The sequence below is a fragment of the Xenopus laevis genome, chromosome 6S (genome assembly GCF_017654675.1).
Source record: "Xenopus laevis strain J_2021 chromosome 6S, Xenopus_laevis_v10.1, whole genome shotgun sequence".
Taxonomy (NCBI): domain Eukaryota; kingdom Metazoa; phylum Chordata; class Amphibia; order Anura; family Pipidae; genus Xenopus; species Xenopus laevis.
In genome coordinates, this window is record NC_054382.1 from 63,789,517 (window position 1) to 63,809,726 (window position 20,210).

Sequence of the window (20,210 nt, forward strand, 5' to 3'; positions counted from 1 at the left end):
AGGAACCAATACCATTCCTTTCTACACCAAGACCTGAGCCCCACTGTCTTCCTAAACTTGTACATGACACAAGCAATGTAATCAGTACAAATATGTATAAGATAGTCGGGTCATGCCCAGCCACACCCAATTATTTGTCTAACCAATCAACAACATGCCGAACCCTGGCACCACCAAACATCAAACTGTTTGGTTGTAGTAAACCAGACGACAGATTACCCTATCCACTTTCCTAATAATTGAATCCCCTACAACCAAAATAATTGAATCCCCTACAACCAAAACCACTGCTAGAGAAACTGGTCTCCTGGCTGTTAGAGAAATCAGTCCCATCTAGACCTGCCAATCCAGAGTTCATGCTCCCATTTTCTTCACACAATATGGCAAATCTGTTGGGATGCATAAACCCTGGAGCAGACTCCGTTTTTCCTTTTGCCCCAAATTAGATTTTTTTACTGTCACCCACCTGACTGCCTCTCATCCTGCAGCTTCCCCAAACTATCCAACACCACTAGGTCCTGCTCATTGATCAAGAGACTCCTCTCAAGATTGCCAATCGACCACAATGTTGCAATTTGTTGCTTTAGGGCTCAAGCACAAGCTTCTAAAGTGGCAATATGTTCATAACCGCCACAGAGGTAAGCAGTTTGGAACTCTTGCTCCAAATTGGCAAAATATGGCAGACTGTGCATTGATTCAGACCTTCAGTCTTGCTACCACTCATTATCCCAGTTACAGATGAACATGAATTGAAAAAAAAATGGAGTTTAGAACAAACATCTGACCTAGTTTGAACCTCCTTTCGTTTGAAACTCCTGCATTTGTAACCACTTACAGAACACTCACTAACTCACTTAGAGAGCAACCACTGAAGGGCCGCTATCCAGTAGAGCAGGGCTGTCCAACTGGCGGGCCGCATGACCCCCCTTATGTGGCCCTCCATATCAAAGTCTGCCTGCTGTGTCTGTTAACCATTTGTAAGAGTTAAAAGGTATCACTACAGAGATTAAATGGCCCCTGCATTGTTTAATCAAATTTGCACTGTAATCCCCTCTATTGTTCACACCTGTGATCCTCCTGCATTGTTCACACTTGTGACACCTCTATTGTTCACATCCAACTGAAACTGCCCACATTGTTCACCTGTTCACACCTTATTCAAAATGCTAATGAGAACCAGCACTGTGTCACTGTATGTAGTACATCTTAGACTGGTCCTGATTTTCCAGTCTCCTGCGCTGTTCTGCCTTCCCTATGCTCCCTGTGTTTGCCATACTTTGCCTGCTCTTTGCACCCTGTGTTTGCCATACTCTGCCTGACCTATGATCCCAATGGAACATAAGCCTGGTATTTGTTCTGGGGGTTTAACATTTGAAAATTGTTGTTAGGGGCCCCTAAGGTGTTTAATCATATGCTGGGGTACTGTATTATACACAGGGGAGGAGGAGGCATGGGGATTTAAGGGTATGTCTTAATATGGCTTAACTTTCTTTTACATATGAGTGGCATCCCTGCCAGTGCCGGGCCAAGGTAGTTTGGCACCCTAGGCAAGAGCTTCAATCAGCACCCCCTGTCCTGCATTACCATTTACCTCCTTAACATGATGGTTTTTAAATAAAGAAAGCAAGAAAATGTACAACACTTTCATTTATATTACTGCCTCCTGTACCTGTACTAGCAAGCCCAGCAGCCATCCATAATACAGCCCCCCCTGTACCTGTGCCAGCAGCCATCCATCATACTGCCCCCCCATACCTGTGCCAGTAGCCATCCACCATACTGCCCCCATACCTGTGCCAGTAGCCATCCATCATACTGCCCCCCCATACCTGTGCCAGTAGCCATCCACCATACTGCCCCCATACCTGTGCCAGTAGCCATCCATTATACTGCCCCCCATACCTGTACCAGCAAGCTCAACAGCCATCCATCATACAGCCCTCCAGCAGCCATCATATTGCCCCCAATCTTTACCTGTGCCAGCAGCAGCCAAAAAGAAATCTGATCCACCGGACTGAGTGACCATGATTACTGAAACAAATTATTAAATAAAAGTTTGAAAAAAAAAAAGAAAAAAACCCCCCCTATTAAAAGTGTGCCCCTCAATGATGGCGTCCTAGACAGCCGCCTACTCTGCCTACCCCTAGTTCCAGCCCTGATCCCTGCAGTGAGCACCGACCATTTTTTGTTGTTGTGCTATTAATGTGGACATGGTCTTGTGGTAACATGGGTTTGGTTTAAAGTGGGTGTGGTCTAAAACAGGGAGTGGCTAACACTGGCTTCCATTATCAGCCCAAACCATGTAGATTAGAAAAAATTTAGGCCCTCTGTACCATATAAGTTGGACAGCACTGCACTAGAGCAAGCTGCACCGGAGTCCTAGGGGTTCTATTTACACCGTCTGTTCAGGTGCACTAATCAAACCCCTCCCACCTCAAACTGAGCGAAAACTAACTGCAAAGTAAAGCAGTTTGTAGCAAACAATAGTACACCAAACAATAGTACACCAAACTTTGCTATTTAGCACCCAAAACAGAAAAAAATGTAAAAAAATTAAACCACAGTACTTAAATATACAAGCCTTACGTAACAATAACCATTAACCCTTTAAGTGCCACAGAACGTAGAATCTACGTTCTGTGGAAAAGTAACTTGAAATGCCACAGAACGTAGATTCTACGTTCTGCAGCACTTCCGGGTTCTGGAGCGGAGGAGCGGCTGTTAGAGCCGCTCGCTCCGTTCCCCTTCGATCCCCTGCCCCTAGGCAACGAGCAGAGCAGGGGATCGAGTGGCCCCTGGGGCGCGATCGCCCAGGGGCCCAAAAACAGCAGCAGGCACGTGTTCCTTACGTGTCCTGCTGCTGCAGCCTGCACTGCGCCATCCAGCTCCGCCCCCACAGCACAGAGACACGCAGATCGTCGCAGATGTCTTCCTGGGACCCCTCCACATCGTGTGCAACAGTCTTCAGCGACTTTTTCAGGTTAGTGCAACAATTACACACACAAACACACCAACACACACTTATTACAGTAATACACACTTAGATTCACACTTACACACACTTACACATACATTTTTGGGGATTGGGGGGGTCACTTACACTCACTGCACTTACACACACGTGCACACGCACACACGCGCACATAACATGTAATTTACCATTTGTACACACGCACACGCACATACATGGCATTGTGGCTTTTTTTTTTTTTTCTTATCGCATCGTCTCTTTTTTTTGCTGAAAAAAATGTTTTATTGCCATTACGAATAGCGTATTCGCTAACCGTACTGTGCAATATCTTTTGTATGTTATTTCGGTGATTATATTGCAATTTTGGGTATTTTGGTGCATTTTTAGCCATTTTATTGAATTTTTAGCCATTTTATTGCATTTTCAGCTCTGCATATGTTGTGTTCACTTGTTTCTAGCCGTATAACCTGTTTGGCCCAGCTAAAATATTCAAACTGTGATTCTGATGCCCGATAACACTATTCTGGAAAAAAACATTGATTTTTGTGGTTTTATTGGATTTTTTTTCATTTCACTCTTTACTGCCTTATTTTGTTTTGCCTTGTAAATTTTATCTACTATATATCCATTTGGGGGTCTCTGTGCGCCACATAGTTTGGTATATCTATGCATATTGGGCATCAAAGTGTTCAGTAGACCCCTGGCGTTCATATTTAGGATGTTTTATGATGATAAGTTACGAAATGTGGGGCATATAATGGGGTAAAATTCAAGCTTTGTGACGATTTTCAGAAATTTGATAAAAACCGTTATGTTCAGCATTGCTTTGCAGTTTGGCAGTTTGTAGTAGAAACACTTATTTACCCATATTGGATTCGTCAGAATGTGTACTTTCTGAAAATATATGGTATTCTGGGGTCTCTGTACTGTTAGGTGGTCTAATGTCGCATAATACACACACCGGGTGGTTATGTTGCAGCAGCCAGCGCGTCAGCCGTGAAAATGTCTATACATATTGTCATTTGGGGGTCTCTGTGCGCCACATAGTTTGGTATATCTATGCACATTGGGCATCAAACTATTTAGTAGACCCGTATGTTTATATTTAGGATGCTTTATGCTGGTAATGATACATGGACAATACGATGCTGGAAAGTTGAAGCTTTGAGGCAATTTTCAGATATTTCACCAAAACCGCCAAATTTGGCAAAGCCTTGCGACTCAGTAGTTTGGAGCAGAAAAGCATGGGTACCCATTTTAGATTCTGTAGAATGTGTACTTTCCAAAAATGTATGGGTTTGGGGGGTAAACATATATTTCTGTGTTTTTACCCCACAAAAATGCAGACAATGTGCTGATTTTTCATTAGCTGAAGTTACCCACAGGACAATTTGTATGTGCTAACTTCATTTTGGGGCCTCTAATTGCCATATACTTTGGTAAACCTATGCACAGTGGGCACCAAACTGTTTGGAGGACCCCTGGCAATCACAATTTGGGTGCTTTTTTGTGATACGTAATGATACATGGGCGATATGATGCTGGAAAGTTGAAGCATTGAGGCAATTTTCAGATATTTCACCAAAACCGACAACTTTGGGAAAGCCTTGCGACTCAGTAGTTTGGAGCAATAAGGCATGGGTAACCATTTTAGATTCTGTAGAATGTGTACTTTCCAAAAATGTATGGGTTTGGGGGGTAAACATATATTTCTGTGTTTTTACCCCACAAAAATGCAGTTAATGTGTTGATCTTTCATTAGCTGAAGTTACCCACAGGACTATTTGTATGCACTAACTTCATTTTGGGGCCTCTAAATGCCAGATACTTTGGTAAACATATGAACAATGGCCACCAAACTGTTCGGAGGAACCCTGGCAATCATATTTAGGGTGCTTTTTCTTGGTGCATAACGATACATGGGTGATATGGTGCTGAGAAGTTGAAGCTTTGAGGCAATTTTCAGATATTTCACCAAAACCGACAATTGTGGGAAAGCCTTGCGACTCAGTAGTTTGGAGCAGAAAGGCATGGGTACCCATTTTAGATTCGGTAGAATGTGTACTTTCCAAAACTATATGGGTTTTGGGGGGCAAACATATATTTCTGTGTTTTTACCCCACAAAAATGCAGTCAATGTGTTGATTTTTCATTAGCTGAAGTTACCCACGGGACTGTTTGTATGCGCTAACTTCATTTTGGGGCCTCTAAATGCCAGATACTTTGGTAAACCTATGAACAATGGCCACCAAACTGTTTGGAGGAACCCTGGCAATCATATTTAGGGTGCTTTTTCTTGGTGCATAACGATACATGGGTGATATGGTGCTGGGAAGTTGAAGGTTTGAGGCAATTTTCACATATTTCACCAAAACCGACAATTTTGGGAAAGCCTTGCGACTCAGTAGTTTGGAGCAGAAAGGCATGGGTACCCATTTTAGATTCGGTAGAATGTGTACTTTCCAAAAATATATGGGTTTGGGGGGTAAACATATATTTCTGTGTTTTTACCCCACAAAAAATGCAGTCAATGTGTTGATTTCTCAGTAGCTGAAGTAAAGTCCTGATCAATTTGGATGTGCTAACTTCATATTGGTGTCTCTAAATGCCAGATACTTTGGTAAACCTATGCATAATGGGTATCAAACTGTTCAGTGGACCCCTGGCAATCATATTTCAGGTGCTTTTTCTTGGTACCTAATATAGTTTGGGATATGCGGAGCAGCAAAATAAAACCTTTGAAATGATTTTTCAGAATTTTGAATTTTTTTTTGAAAAACCGCTATGTTCAGACAAGCTTTTATGTTTGGTAGTTGGGAGTAGAGAGACATAGTTACCCATTTTGTAATCGGCAGAATGTGTACTTTTCAAAAATGTATGGTTTTCTGGGGTAAACCTACGGTTTCAGGAGTTTTTGCCTTGGAATCTAAAGCATGCCGTTTTCTGCCTTAGTGCTTTCAAAATTCGGCAATATACTGCCGGGAGTTTTTGAGGTACAGAAGTCCTAAATCTCCCTAAAACTATACATATCTGGTATTGGCACGTTCGAGAGACATAAGGCTTTCCAAATCAGTTGGATTTTCATCCGTAAAATGAAATATTTTTCTGGTATAAATTGATATACGATGAAAAATGGTAATTTTTCATTTTTTTTTGGTATTTAGCACTATAAATTTTTTTGCACAGGTGGAAATACATGAAAACTCAGGCAGATTTAGAAAGCTCAGTTTCTACCGAAAAAAACAATGTATAGTTTTCCTAGGTAAACTATAGGTTTCCCCTCAGAAAATGCCCCTAAAGTGAGAGAGCACAAAATGTTTCAAAAACGGCTGGCATTTCGCGTAACCAAAATGTGAAATTCTGCTGGCACTTAACCCTTTAAGTGCCACAGAACGTAGAATCTACGTTCTGTGGATCAAAGGACCAAAGTGCCACAGATCGTAGATTCTACGTTCTGCAGCACTTCCGGGTTTGCGAGCGGAGGAGCGGCTGTTAGAGCCGCTCGCTCCGCTCCTTCACGATCCCCTGCCCCTAGACAACGAGCAGAGCAGGGGATCGTGTGGCCCCTGGGGCGCGATCGCCCAGGGGCCCCAAAGCAGCAGCAGGGACGCGTTTCCTATGCGTCCTGCTGCTGCCTGCGCCGCACTTCCGCCCAGCTCCGCCCCCACATGGCTGATGATCGTTGGAGCTGGAGATCTGCTGCGTGGGACCCTTTCTGATCGATCTGCAGCATCTACCCCAGGTAAGTGTAACATTTACACACACAAAAACACACAAACACACCAACACACACTTATTACAGTAATATACACTTACATTCACACTTACACACACTCACACATAGATTTTTGGGGATTGGGGGGGTCACACACACTCACAGCACCCATGTACACTTGCACACGCGCACATGCGCAAATAACATGCAATTTACCCGTTGTGCACACGCATATGTACATATATGGCTTTGTGGCTTTTTTTTTTTTTTTTCTTATCGCATCGTCTCTTTTTGGGCTAAAAAAAATGTTTTATTGCCGTTCCGAATAGCGTATTCGCTAACCGTACTGTGCAATAGCTTTTGTATGTTATTTTGGTGGTTATATTGCAATTTTGGGTATTTTGGTGCATTTTTAGCCATTTTATTGAATTTTTAGCCATTTTATTGCATTTTCAGCTCTGCATTTGTGTTGTTCACTTGTTTCTGCCCGTATAATCGATTTGGCCCAGCTAAAATATTCAAACGGTAATTCTGGTGGCCGATTACACTAGTGTGAAAAAAAAAAGCATTGATTTTTGTGGTTTTATTAGTTTTTGGTGATTTATTTGCATTTCACACTGTTCTGTGTTATTTTGTTTTGCCTATGTAAATTTTATCTACTATATATCCATTTGGGGGTCTCTGTGCGCCACATAGTTTGGTATATCTATGCATATTGGGCATCAAAGTGTTCAGTAGACCCCTGTCATTCATATTTAGGATGTTTTATGCTGATACGTTACGAAATGTGGGGCACATAATGGGGTAAAATTCAAGCTTTGTGACGATTTTCAGAAATTTGATAAAAACCGTTATGTTCAGCATTGCTTTGCAGTTTGGCAGTTTGCTGTAGAAACACTTATTTACCCATTTTGGATTCGTCAGAATGTGTACTTTCTGAAAATATATGGTTTTCTGGGGTCTCTGTACTGTTAGGGGGGTCTAATGTCGCATAATACACACACCAGGTGCTTATATTGCAGCAGCCAGCGCGTCAGCTGTGAAAATGTCTATACATATTGTCATTTGGGGGTCTCTGTGCGCAACATAGTTTGGTATATCTATGCATATTGGGCATCAAAGTGTTCAGTAGACCCCTGGCGCTCATATTTAGGATGTTTTATGCTGATAAGCTACGAAATGTGGGGCATATAATGGGGTAGAATTCAAGCTTTGTGACGATTTTCAGAAATTTGATAAAAACCGTTATGTTCAGCATTGCTTTGCAGTTTGGCAGTTTGCAGTAGAAACACTTATTTACCCATATTGGATTCGTCAAAATGTGTACTTTCTGAAAATATATGGTTTTCTGGGGTCTCTGTGCTGTTAGGTGGTCTAATGTCGCATAATACACACACTGGGTGGTTATATTGCAGCAGCCAGCGCGTCAGCCGTGAAAATGTCTATACATATTGTCATTTGGGGGTCTCTGTGCGCCACATAGTTTGGTATATCTATGCATATTGGGCATCAAAGTGTTCAGTAGACCCCATGCGCTCATATTTAGGATGTTTTATGCTGATAAGTTACGAAATGTGGGGCATATAATGGGGTAAAATTCAAGCTTTGTGACGATGTTCAGAAATTTGATAAAAACCGTTACGTTCAGCATTGCTTTGCAGTTTGACAGTTTGCAGTAGGAACACATATTTACCCATATTGGATTCGTCAAAATGTGTACTTTCTGAAAATATATGGTTTTCTGGGGTCTCTGTACTGTTAGGGGGGTCTAATGTCGCATATTACACACACCAGGTGCTTGTATTGCAGCAGCCAGCGCGCATCAGCCGTGAAAATGTATACACTATTGTCATTTGGGGGTCTCTGTGCGCCACATAGTTTGGTATATCTATGCATATTGGGCATCAAAGTGTTTAGTAGACCCCTGGCGTTCATATTCAGGATGTTTTATGCTGATAAGTTACGAAATGTGGGGCATATAATGGGGTAAAATTCAAGCTTTGTGACGATTTTCAGAAATTTGATAAAAACCGTTACGTTCAGCATTGCTTTGCAGTTTGACAGTATGCAGTAGGAACACATATTTACCCATATTGGATTCGTCAGAATGTGTACTTTCCGAAAATATATGGTTTTCTGGGGTCTCTGTACTGTTAGGGGGGTCTAATGTCGCATATTAGACACACCGGGTGCTTATATTGCAGCAGCCAGCGCGCGTCAGCCGTGAAAATGTATACACTATTGTCATTTGGGGGTCTCTGTGCGCCACATAGTTTGGTATATCTATGCATATTGGGCATCAAAGTGTTCAGTAGACCCCTGGCGTTCATATTCAGGATGTTTTATGCTGATAAGTTACGAAATGTGGGGCATATAATGGGGTAAAATTCAAGCTTTGTGACGATTTTCAGAAATTTGATAAAAACCGTTATGTTCAGCATTGCTTTGCAGTTTGGCAGTTTGCAGTAGAAACACTTATTTACCCATATTGGATTCGTCAGAATGTGTACTTTCTGAAAATATATGGTTTTCTGGGGTCTCTGTACTGTTAGGTGGTCTAATGTCGCATAATACACACACACCGGGTGGTTATATTGCTGCAGCCAGCGTGTCAGCCGTGAAAATGTCTATACATATTGTCATTTGTGGGTCTCTGTGCACCACATAGTTTGGTATATCTATGCATTTTGGGCATCAAAGTGTTCAGTAGACCCCTGGCGCTCATATTTAGGATGTTTTATGCTGATAAGTTACGAAATGTGGGGCATATAATGGGATAAATTTCAAGCTTTGTGACGATTTTCAGAAATTTGATAAAAACTGTTACGTTCAGCATTGCTTTGCAGTTTGACAGTTTGCAGTAGGAACACATATTTACCCATTTTGGATTCGTCAGAATGTGTACTTTCTGAAAATATATGGTTTTCTGGGGTCTCTGTACTGTTAGGGGGGTCTAATGTCGCATATTACACACACCGGGTGCTTATATTGCAGCAGCCAGCGTGCGTCAGCCGTGAAAATGTATATACACTATTGTCATTTGGGGGTCTCTGTGCGCCACATAGTTTGGTATATCTATGCATATTGGGCATCAAAGTGTTCAGTAGACCCCTGGCGTTCATATTCAGGATGTTTTATGCTGATAAGTTACGAAATGTGGGGCATATAATGGGGTAAAATTCAAGCTTTGTGACGATTTTCAGAAATTTGATAAAAACCGTTACGTTCAGCATTGCTTTGCAGTTTGACAGTTTGCAGTAGGAACACATATTTACCCATATTGGATTCGTCAGAATGTGTACTTTCTGAAAATATATGGTTTTCTGGGGTCTCTGTACTGTTAGGTGGTCTAATGTCGCATAATACACACACCGGGTGGTTATATTGCAGCAGCCAGCGCGTCAGCCGTGAAAATGTCTATACATATTGTCATTTGGGGGTCTCTGTGCCCCACATAGTTTGGTATATCTATGCACATTGGGCATCAAACTGTTTAGTAGACCCCTATGTTTATATTTAGGATGCTTTATGCTGGTAATGATACATGGACAATACGATGCTGGAAAGTTGAAGCTTTGAGGCAATTTTCAGAATATTTTACCAAAACCGCCAAATTTGGCAAAGCCTTGCGACTCAGTAGTTTGGGGCAGAAAGGCATGGGTACCCATTTTAGATTCTGTATAATGTGTACTTTCCAAAAATATATGGGTTTGGGGGGTAAACATATATTTCTGTGTTTTTACCCCACAAAAATGCAGTCAATGTGTTGATTTTTCATTAGCTGAAGTTACCCACAGGACTATTTGTATGCGCTAACTTCATTTTGGGGCCTCTAACTGCCATATACTTTGGTAAACCTATGCACAGTGGGCACCAAACTGTTTGGAAGACCCCTGGCAATCATATTTAGGGTGTTTTTTTTGGTGCGTAACGATACGTGGGTGATATGGTGCTGAGAAGTTGAAGCTTTGAGGCAATTTTCAGATATTTCACCAAAACCGACAATTGTGGGAAAGCCTTGCGACTCAGTAGTTTGGAGCAGAAAGGCATGGGTACCCATTTTAGATTCGGTAGAATGTGTACTTTCCAAAAATATATGGGTTTGGGGGGTAAACATATATTTCTGTGTTTTTACCCCACAAAAATGCAGTCAATGTGTTGATTTTTCATTAGCTGAAGTTACCCACAGGACTATTTGTATGCGCTAACTTCATTTTGGGGCCTCTAACTGCCATATACTTTGGTAAACCTATGCACAGTGGGCACCAAACTGTTTGGAGGACCCCTGGCAATCATATTTAGGGTGTTTTTTTTTGGTGCGTAACGATACATGGGTGATATGGTGCTGAGAAGTTGAAGCTTTGAGGCAATTTTCAGATATTTCACCAAAACCGACAATTGTGGGAAAGCCTTGCGACTCAGTAGTTTGGAGCAGAAAGGCATGGGTACCCATTTTAGATTCGGTAGAATGTGTACTTTCCAAAAATATATGGGTTTGGGGGGTAAACATATATTTCTGTGTTTTTACCCCACAAAAATGCAGTCAATGTGTTGATTTTTCATTAGCTGAAGTTACCCACAGGACTATTTGTATGCGCTAACTTCATTTTGGGGCCTCTAACTGCCATATACTTTGGTAAACCTATGCACAGTGGGCACCAAACTGTTTGGAGGACCCCTGGCAATCATATTTAGGGTGTTTTTTTTTTGGTGCGTAACGATACATGGGTGATATGGTGCTGAGAAGTTGAAGCTTTGAGGCAATTTTCAGATATTTCACCAAAACCGACAATTGTGGGAAAGCCTTGCGACTCAGTAGTTTGGAGCAGAAAGGCATGGGTACCCATTTTAGATTCGGTAGAATGTGTACTTTCCAAAAATATATGGGTTTGGGGGGTAAACATATATTTCTGTGTTTTTACCCCACAAAAATGCAGTCAATGTGTTGATTTTTCATTAGCTGAAGTTACCCACAGGACTATTTGTATGCGCTAACTTCATTTTGGGGCCTCTAACTGCCATATACTTTGGTAAACCTATGCACAGTGGGCACCAAACTGTTTGGAGGACCCCTGGCAATCATATTTAGGGTGTTTTTTTTTGGTGCGTAACGATACATGGGTGATATGGTGCTGAGAAGTTGAAGCTTTGAGGAAATTTTCAGATATTTCACCAAAACCGACAATTGTGGGAAAGCCTTGCGACTCAGTAGTTTGGAGCAGAAAGGCATGGGTACCCATTTTAGATTCGGTAGAATGTGTACTTTCCAAAAATATATGGGTTTGGGGGGTAAACATATATTTCTGTGTTTTTACCCCACAAAAATGCAGTCAATGTGTTGATTTTTCATTAGATGAAGTTACCCACAGGACTATTTGTATGCGCTAACTTCATTTTGAGGCCTCTAACTGCCAGATACTTTGGTAAACCTATGAACAATGGCCACCAAACTGTTTGGAGGAACCCTGGCAATCATATTTAGGGTGTTTTTTCTTGGTGCGTAACGATACATGGGTGATATGGTGCTGAGAAGTTGAAGCTTTGAGGCAATTTTCAGATATTTCACCAAAACCGACAATTGTGGGAAAGCCTTGCGACTCAGTAGTTTGGAACAGAAAGGCATGGGTACCCATTTTAGATTCTGTAGAATGTGAACTTTCCAAAAATATATGGGTTTTGGGGGGTAAACATATATTTCTGTGTTTTTACCCCACAAAAATGCAGTCAATGTGTTGATTTTTCATTAGCTGAAGTTACCCACGGGACTGTTTGTATGCGCTAACTTCATTTTGGGGCCTCTAAATGCCAGATACTTTGGTAAACTTATGAACAATGGCCACCAAAATGTTCAGAGGAACCCTGGCAATCATATTTAGGGTGCTTTTTCTTAGTACGTAATGATACATGGGTGATATGGTGCTGAGAAGTTGAAGCTTTGAGGCAATTTTCAGATATTTCACCAAAACCGACAATTGTGGGAAGGCCTTGCGACTCAGTAGTTTGGAGCAGAAAGGCATGGGTACCCATTTTAGATTCTGTAGAATGTGTACTTTCCAAAAATATATGGGTTTTGGGGGGTAAACATATATTTCTGTGTTTTTACCCCACAAAAATGCAGTCAATGTGTTGATTTCTCATTAGATGAAGTTACTCACGGGACTGTTTGTATGCGCTAACTTCATTTTGGGGCCTCTAAATGCCAGATACTTTGGTAAACTTATGAACAATGGCCACCAAAATGTTCAGAGGAACCCTGGCAATCATATTTAGGGTGCTTTTTCTTAGTACGTAATGATACATGGGTGATATGGTGCTGGGAAGTTGAAGTTTTGAGGCAATTTTCAGATATTTCACCAAAACCGACAATTTTGGGAAAGCCTTGCGACTCAGTAGTTTGGAGCAGAAAGGCATGGGTACCCATTTTAGATTCTGTAGAATGTGTTCTTTCCAAAAATATATGGGTTTGGGGGGTAAACATATATTTCTGTGTTTTTACCCCACAAAAAATGCAGTCAATGTGTTGATTTCTCAGTAGCTGAAGTAAAGTCCTGAACAATTTGGATGCGCTAACTTCATATTTGTGTCTCTAAATGCCAGATACTTTGGTAAACCTATGCATAATGGATATCAAACTGTTCAGTGGACCCCTGGCAATCATATTTCAGGTGCTTTTTCTTGGTACGTAATATAGTTTGGGATATGCGGAGCAGCAAAATAAAACCTTTGAAATGATTTTTCAAAATTTTGAATTTTATTTTGAAAAACCGCTATGTTCAGACAAGCTTTTCTGTTTGGTAGTTGGGAGTAGAGAGACATAGTTACCCATTTTGTAATCGGCAGAATGTGTACTTTTCAAAAATGTATGGTTTTCTGGGGTAAACCTATGGTTTCAGGATTTTTTGCCTTGGAATCTAAAGCATGCCGTTTTCTGCCTTAGTGCTTTCAAAATTCAGTAATATACTGCCGGGAGTTTTTGCTGTACAGAAATCCTAAATCTCCCTAAAACTATACATATCTGGTATTGGCACGTTCGAGAGACATAAGGCTTTCCAAATCAGTTGGATTTTCATCTGTAAAATGAAATATTTTTCTGGTATAAATTGATATACAATGAAAAATGGTAATTTTTCATTTTTTTTTGTTATTTAGCACTATAAATTTTTTTGCACAGGTGGAAATACATGAAAACTCAGGCAGATTTAGAAAGCTCAGTTTCTACCGAAAAAAACAATGTATAGTTTTCCTAGGTAAACTATAGGTTTCCCCTCAGAAAATGCCCCTAAAGTGAGAGAGCACAAAATGCTTAAAAACGGCTGGCATTTCGCGTAACCAAAATGTGAAATTCTGCTGGCACTTAAAGGGTTAAAGGGTTAATAACAGTTTGTAAATCGCTCATTTATCAACACTGGGCAAATTTGCACCAGGGCAGTAACACATGGCAACTAATAGGAAGTTTGCTTTTATGGTTCTACTTGCTGCTGCCTGGAAATATCTAGTCTATGGGTTACTGCCCAGTGTTATATAAATAAGCCAGTGCTCTGTGCACAGCACAGTACTTTGCAAGTGCATAACAACTGATAATTAACCTCTGTTGTTGTTATTATTGTACTTTTGGTCTGCATCCTTAGCAAGGAAGTGATGGAAGATGATTTCTTCTTTTTGATCATGTTGGGTTCGTGCTCAATGGGAAGTGGCTTTCAGAGTGTGGGGCGCTTGTTTTTGTTCTTTTATTATTACAATAAGGCAGATTGTAAGAGATGTTGTGATGAAACAGCTGTTGGGGAGTCCAGCAAAGGGAGGGAGAAGGGCCCTTGTATGCACACATAGCTGTGTTGAAAAATGTGAAATTTTTAACGGTACATGGCCATAGACTAAGCTTGGTGCTACAGTGTTTGGCATAGGTTAAAAGGTTATCTGGCTATGTGGCAGATTTACCCTATGGGGTATATTTAGCAAAGAGGGAAGTTAGAGATTGTTACCGCTTCTTTCCTTTCATTTCTATCGGATTTTTAAAGGCGTATTATCAAATGGTGAACTTTCCAAAGATGGTTTGGAGTCTTGGATGCACTGGAAAGGAGAATTCTACTTAATTATATGTTACACAGATTAACACTAATGCCAATTTTGGCAGTATTCCTGGGAACTCTCCCTTAAAGGTGTATAATGATTTTAAACAATATGATACCCAACACAGCTAATAACTTCATAATACCAGCTGCAGCTTTTGAAACAATGGTTTGGTTATTTTCCCACGACTTATGAACTGGCTATATATGGGCATATGATATATGTATTAACCTGAAGTGAACCTGAACCTGAAGTGCCCCTCCAAATACTGTACTTTGTTTTTATGAGATAGGGTATTTTAACAAAAGTTGTGTATAAAATCTGTATTACATCTTATGGTTTGTTGCACATAGTCAATTACTATGCTACGATTTCCAAGAGGGGAGTGGTAGATCATCTTCAGTGTTTCAGATTGTAAGAAAGCAATTGGTACACTCATTTTTAAAGCATCCTTTTGACAAAGCAACTTGACACATTTTCCATGACTATTGATTACAACTAAGTAACTTGAAAAAGCAGTCATTTTTCTTTGTGTCAATTGACACAAAGAAAAGTCAAATAATTTAGTTGTTGAGGCATATTATCTACTCTAAAATAAATCCAAAGGCCACAGCCCTTCCTTGAAGTGGCAGAAAGAATGAAATGCATACATGGTTATACAGCTGCTTAGCATGAGAATACTGTATTATTTGATACTGTATTATGTTGCATCCACCCATGAAAGCAAACATTAAATAATTGTTCAAAATCATGCCATTTAACATTTTTCAAGCTTTGCTGAACCTATTATTTACCCTTTAAAAATGCACGTGCTTCTGTTTTTGTATAAACCAAATGGGACATACAGTATTATTCTTTATCAATTGATTTGTTTATTCAGTATACAACATCTTGCAAGGTGGGGCACACATAAAATCCCTTCTGTCTTTGGCTTATTGTTTGTGAAAAAAAATCAAAAAAAAATCATTTGACTTTGGGGAATGCAGGAAATCCCCTGACTGTGTAATGTATCGTGTTTACAAAACCAATAGCTGCAAAGAACAAACAGAATCTATCCCTAGAGTTGAAAACTGAGCTTACAGAGGCAGTGTTACATTAGTTGGCAGAAACTTAACTCCTTCAAATCTGGGTTGGCATTTTTTTACCCTGTTCCTCAAAAACAATCAGTATGCTACAGTGTTGTATGGTACACCTATAATATCAGGAAAGGAATGTTGTATATTTCAAGTGACATGTCCTTACTAAATATGAAACTAACTCATGGAAACTACAGATTTATAAAGTAGTGCTTTAAATGAATATAATGTGGTATACAAAATGCCGGTTATTCATAATAATCTGCCTGGTTTGCAGAAAAGCAAACAATCTAAAAAGCCTCCTAATAAATACATTTTGTTCTTTTTATATTAATATTTTGTTATATACAGTGCTGGCTGTCCAAGAACTATATTTAAAATGCCTCTGCCCCTGTTGAGCTTGCAATTAAATTTCCCTGCTGCAGACATAAAAACTCATACCAGGTTTAATCTCAGTAGAAGACTTATGTATTTTTTTTTTTTTTCTTTAACATAGGTTTTTGTACTGTACTTTTTTAAACATAATATATTCAAGACCTTTTTTGCCAGATAATTGGAGAGTTTCAGGATGAAAAAATGTACAAAAAATCCAAGTAGTTGTGAGTGGAATTTTTCACCTTTGCCGCAAATATGACGCAAATGTTGTGGGTCAAAATTTTTTTGACGTACATAGACTTTAATGAATTTTGGCAAATTTTCATGTTTCGTGAATTTCTGCAATGCGAAATGGGTCCGATTCGCCCCCTCAGTAGTTCCTAATATGACAGCCTCCTTGCATATTTAAAAATGCAAATATGCCTATATACCCTCATACTCCTTGCCATCTTGAAAAGATGTGTGAAAAGTTTGTGTGAATGAATAATTATATATGAATTCCATTATACAGCAACTTCTCTATAAAAAAAAAGTCATGGTCCCTGATTTCCCCACTCACGTTTTTGGCTTTACACTTTGTATTTGATGTTGACATTGCTAAGAGTCGCATCCAGTGGTAAAGGTGTGCAGTGTGAGTAGAGCTTGTGAATAATCCCATCATAAGAACAAATGGAAAAGGTAAAGGGTGCCTGGAAGTCAATATCAAATAATACATTTTATTTTCATATTGTTTTTTTATAGGATACAATAACCTGGACCTGGCAGGGACCTGGAGCGTAAGTTTTCATGTTTTGAAGTTAAAAGTATATATAACTACATATAACTGTGTATAAAACTACATATACCTATATAAAGTTGAACAGCACTAATCCTACATTTAAAAGGTGCCCCATGTTTTGTCCCATCCCTCCACTACCCATTTGTGTTGGCATAACTTCAAGCATAGAGAAGTAATTAACATCCAGATTGGAGGGAAGTACCAACAGGCTGAAGGACAAAACGTGAACAGTGCACTTGAGTAATGGTATTTTGACCCTCCCCAAAACCCAAGATCAATTACAATTTATCTGTGCCTGAAGCCATTTGAGGTTCAACACAGGTGGGGGTTGGAGAAGGGTGGCAGTGGGCATCTTTTAAAGGCAGGATTGGTTGTGGACACCTTTACATAGGCATAGTCATCCTTTCTTGTTAAAACTGAAATGTTGTCCCTTTAAAGGAGAAATAAACCATAAAAACTAATATAGTTAAAAGTGCCATATTTTACAAATTGAACTTATTGTACCAGCCTACAGTTTCAGACTTCAAATTTGTCACAGGGCTTCACCAACTTGGAAAGTGTCTGCGACACTCGCATGCTTAATGAGCTCTGAGCAGCTACGCTTAGGGGTCGTCACAAAGTATGAGGGTGGCATGTTTTATAAACTTGGGCTGATTAATTAAATTCTTCAGGGCTGATTATTAAATTCTGATGCTAGTTGCACTGGTTACTGTGCTGCCATGTAGTAATTATCTGTATTATTTACTAATCGGCCTTTTATTGTGACATTTATATTTTATGTGTACAGTATATTTTTAGTCTGTCTCTAAGCTCATTTAAGTGACAGCAGCAGAGAGCATGTGCAGTGAATCAGCAGAAAAACAAGACAGGGAGCTGCTGGGGCATTTCAGAGGCACATAACTTCACTGCTAAAGGGCTGTGGTTGCCTTGGGCTGGTACAGAAGCCCAAAGCACAATATTTCTAGCCTACTTTAGTTAGGCTATAGTTCTCCTTTAAGTGCACAGCAATGTTATCTGCACCAACAAACATTGGTGGCTAAACTGATCATACTGGACAGCTTCCTGACATTCGGCCTGAAATGATCATAAGATGCCATCTTTCTAACAACTGAGTTTGACAAAATATCTGCTTAGCTACAATTGTCCATAGTTAGGTTTTTGGTGTACGTTAGTTGTCTTTCCATATTTACCATTGCAGTGTAAAACTCAGAGAATCAATTTGCTTGAATACAATGTCCTGCTTCATTTACATATGTATCTTTGGGATTTATAAAATATATCTAAGGGATGAATTCATGTAAATGCTGAATGTAAATGCTGAATTCATGTAAACCTTTGTTTCTCCATCCCCCCTCCAGGTTGAAAATACTGTGGCTTTCTTTATGCCAGTTTCACAACTATGTAGAGATTGAGGTAAGTAAAATGTTGCCATAGGGAAAGCATTAGCTAATAGCATGCGGTGTGTAATAGAATTTCCCTAGACTACTACCTGTTACAGATCTTGGATATTGCTGTGCTAAAGGAACATGTAAACAGCTATTTACAGAATAGATATTAATGTTCATTTATGACCACACGTTTAGTAACAGTCCTATAAATTGCCCTGCAGTCAGTTGTGATGAAAATCAATTCAAGTTCTTGCATAAAATGTGCCTGACCAGCCGCATCAATGAGTGCCACAAACTTGCACCTAAAAAATAGAGCACACACATCACTTGCAAGCTGAAAATCACCTTGCTTGTAGTCTCTACAGAGATACTGTAATGCTTCACAGAATTCTGCTATAAAATCATATGTTCCACTTGTCACTAGATGCAATTTTATTATTTATACTTTACATGTGTATACTGTATGTGTTAAATGTATAAGATAGGGCTACATTTGTTTTACTTTCATTGCTTAGCAAACTCTTATTTACTCACTGTACAGAATTTATGCATAGAAATTATGTATTCATCTGGTGTAAAAATGTAAAATAATCCACAGGTTGATTTCAAAGTGAATAATGTGATGTGTGCTAGGCAAGTATGTGGCTAAGGTTATGATTCATTTACTAAGCAGATGCAGAAAAGCATCAAACAATTAATTCTCAAAATTTCAGTGTAATTGCAACTTCTGCAATCTGATACAGTTCTTTGCTCCTAATGGTAGAAATGCAAATACTTGCGCTAGATAGTCATAAGTGTACATTTAAGGTGATGTGTTTTTCCAATTTGCCAGTTACTTGTGTGCTATTCAGTAGGCATAATGCTTAACATTTTCTAAAGGCAGATTTCCAGGTCAGGGCCTCCTGATCAAAGTGCTACAATTCTGCTTTGTAATGGGTGGCATTTTGCACCTATTATTGCAACTAATGTTCTATCTGTAATTTACATTATTTTACATCATTTTATTAAAAGGTATTGTATTCCTCTTTTACCAAAATGAAGTATAATATGGGATGTTTAAGTTATTAAGTAGATTTGTAAGTTAATGGTCACTGCTCTAGATGCTCACTAAAAGGTGGATAGTTTGGGGTAGAACTACACTACCCGTTTTTGTCCGCGATCCGACGAGCTGTGACAAAAAAAATGCCAGATGAAGTCGCAGCATTGATCGCGACACGACTGTCTGCATCGGATAGTCTTGTCACGTCGGATCAGTGCTGCAACTTCATCTGACATTTCTACCTCTTACCTTATTTCCGTCACATGCGATTTGCAGTCATGCAGATTTGCTGACATACACACATGAAGGGAGTGATTTATCAATGTTTGAATTTGAATTTTTGCCACCATTTGAATTTTTTCACAAAAACTGACAAATTCCAATTATATTTTCAAAAAATCTAATGTTTGGTATTTATTAAGCACAAAACTCTGGCATCTAAAAGCTTGCAAGTTCATGTATAAGTCAAAATTCAAGCTTTGCATTCAATCAAGGTTCTTTTATTTGGATTTCTTAATAAATAGAGTTTTTTTTAATATATGAGTTTAGTTGAAGTAGAAAAAAAAACTTCTAAAACTTCACAAACTTTTGATAAACGTCCTTTTAACTGTTAGAATGTTATGTATGCTTTAAGAAGTATTTTTACTTTGACTGTTTATGAAGGAAAAATTTTAAAGTGTCACTTTTAAATGTTAAACTTTTCAGTTTCTTCCGATTTATAACCCATCAGAAGACGAAAAAAACAATCCTGCACTATATGCAAACAATGTGAGGCGAGTAATGGCCAAGTAAGTGCATGAA

General features: G+C 39.5%; 1 protein-coding gene across 3 annotated transcripts in view; it reads left to right on the plus strand.

Moving 5' to 3' along the window:
- lpcat1.S (lysophosphatidylcholine acyltransferase 1 S homeolog) overlaps positions 1 to 20,210 on the plus strand; it is a 106,656-nt gene that overhangs the window by 69,732 nt on the left and 16,714 nt on the right. For all 3 annotated transcript variants that reach the window (XM_018269402.2, XM_018269403.2, XM_018269404.2), the window contains 3 exons: positions 16,946 to 16,980; positions 18,341 to 18,395; positions 20,115 to 20,197. In XM_018269402.2, coding sequence (XP_018124891.1) covers positions 16,946 to 16,980; positions 18,341 to 18,395; positions 20,115 to 20,197 — 173 coding nt within the window. The remainder of the gene's footprint in view (positions 1 to 16,945; positions 16,981 to 18,340; positions 18,396 to 20,114; positions 20,198 to 20,210) is intronic.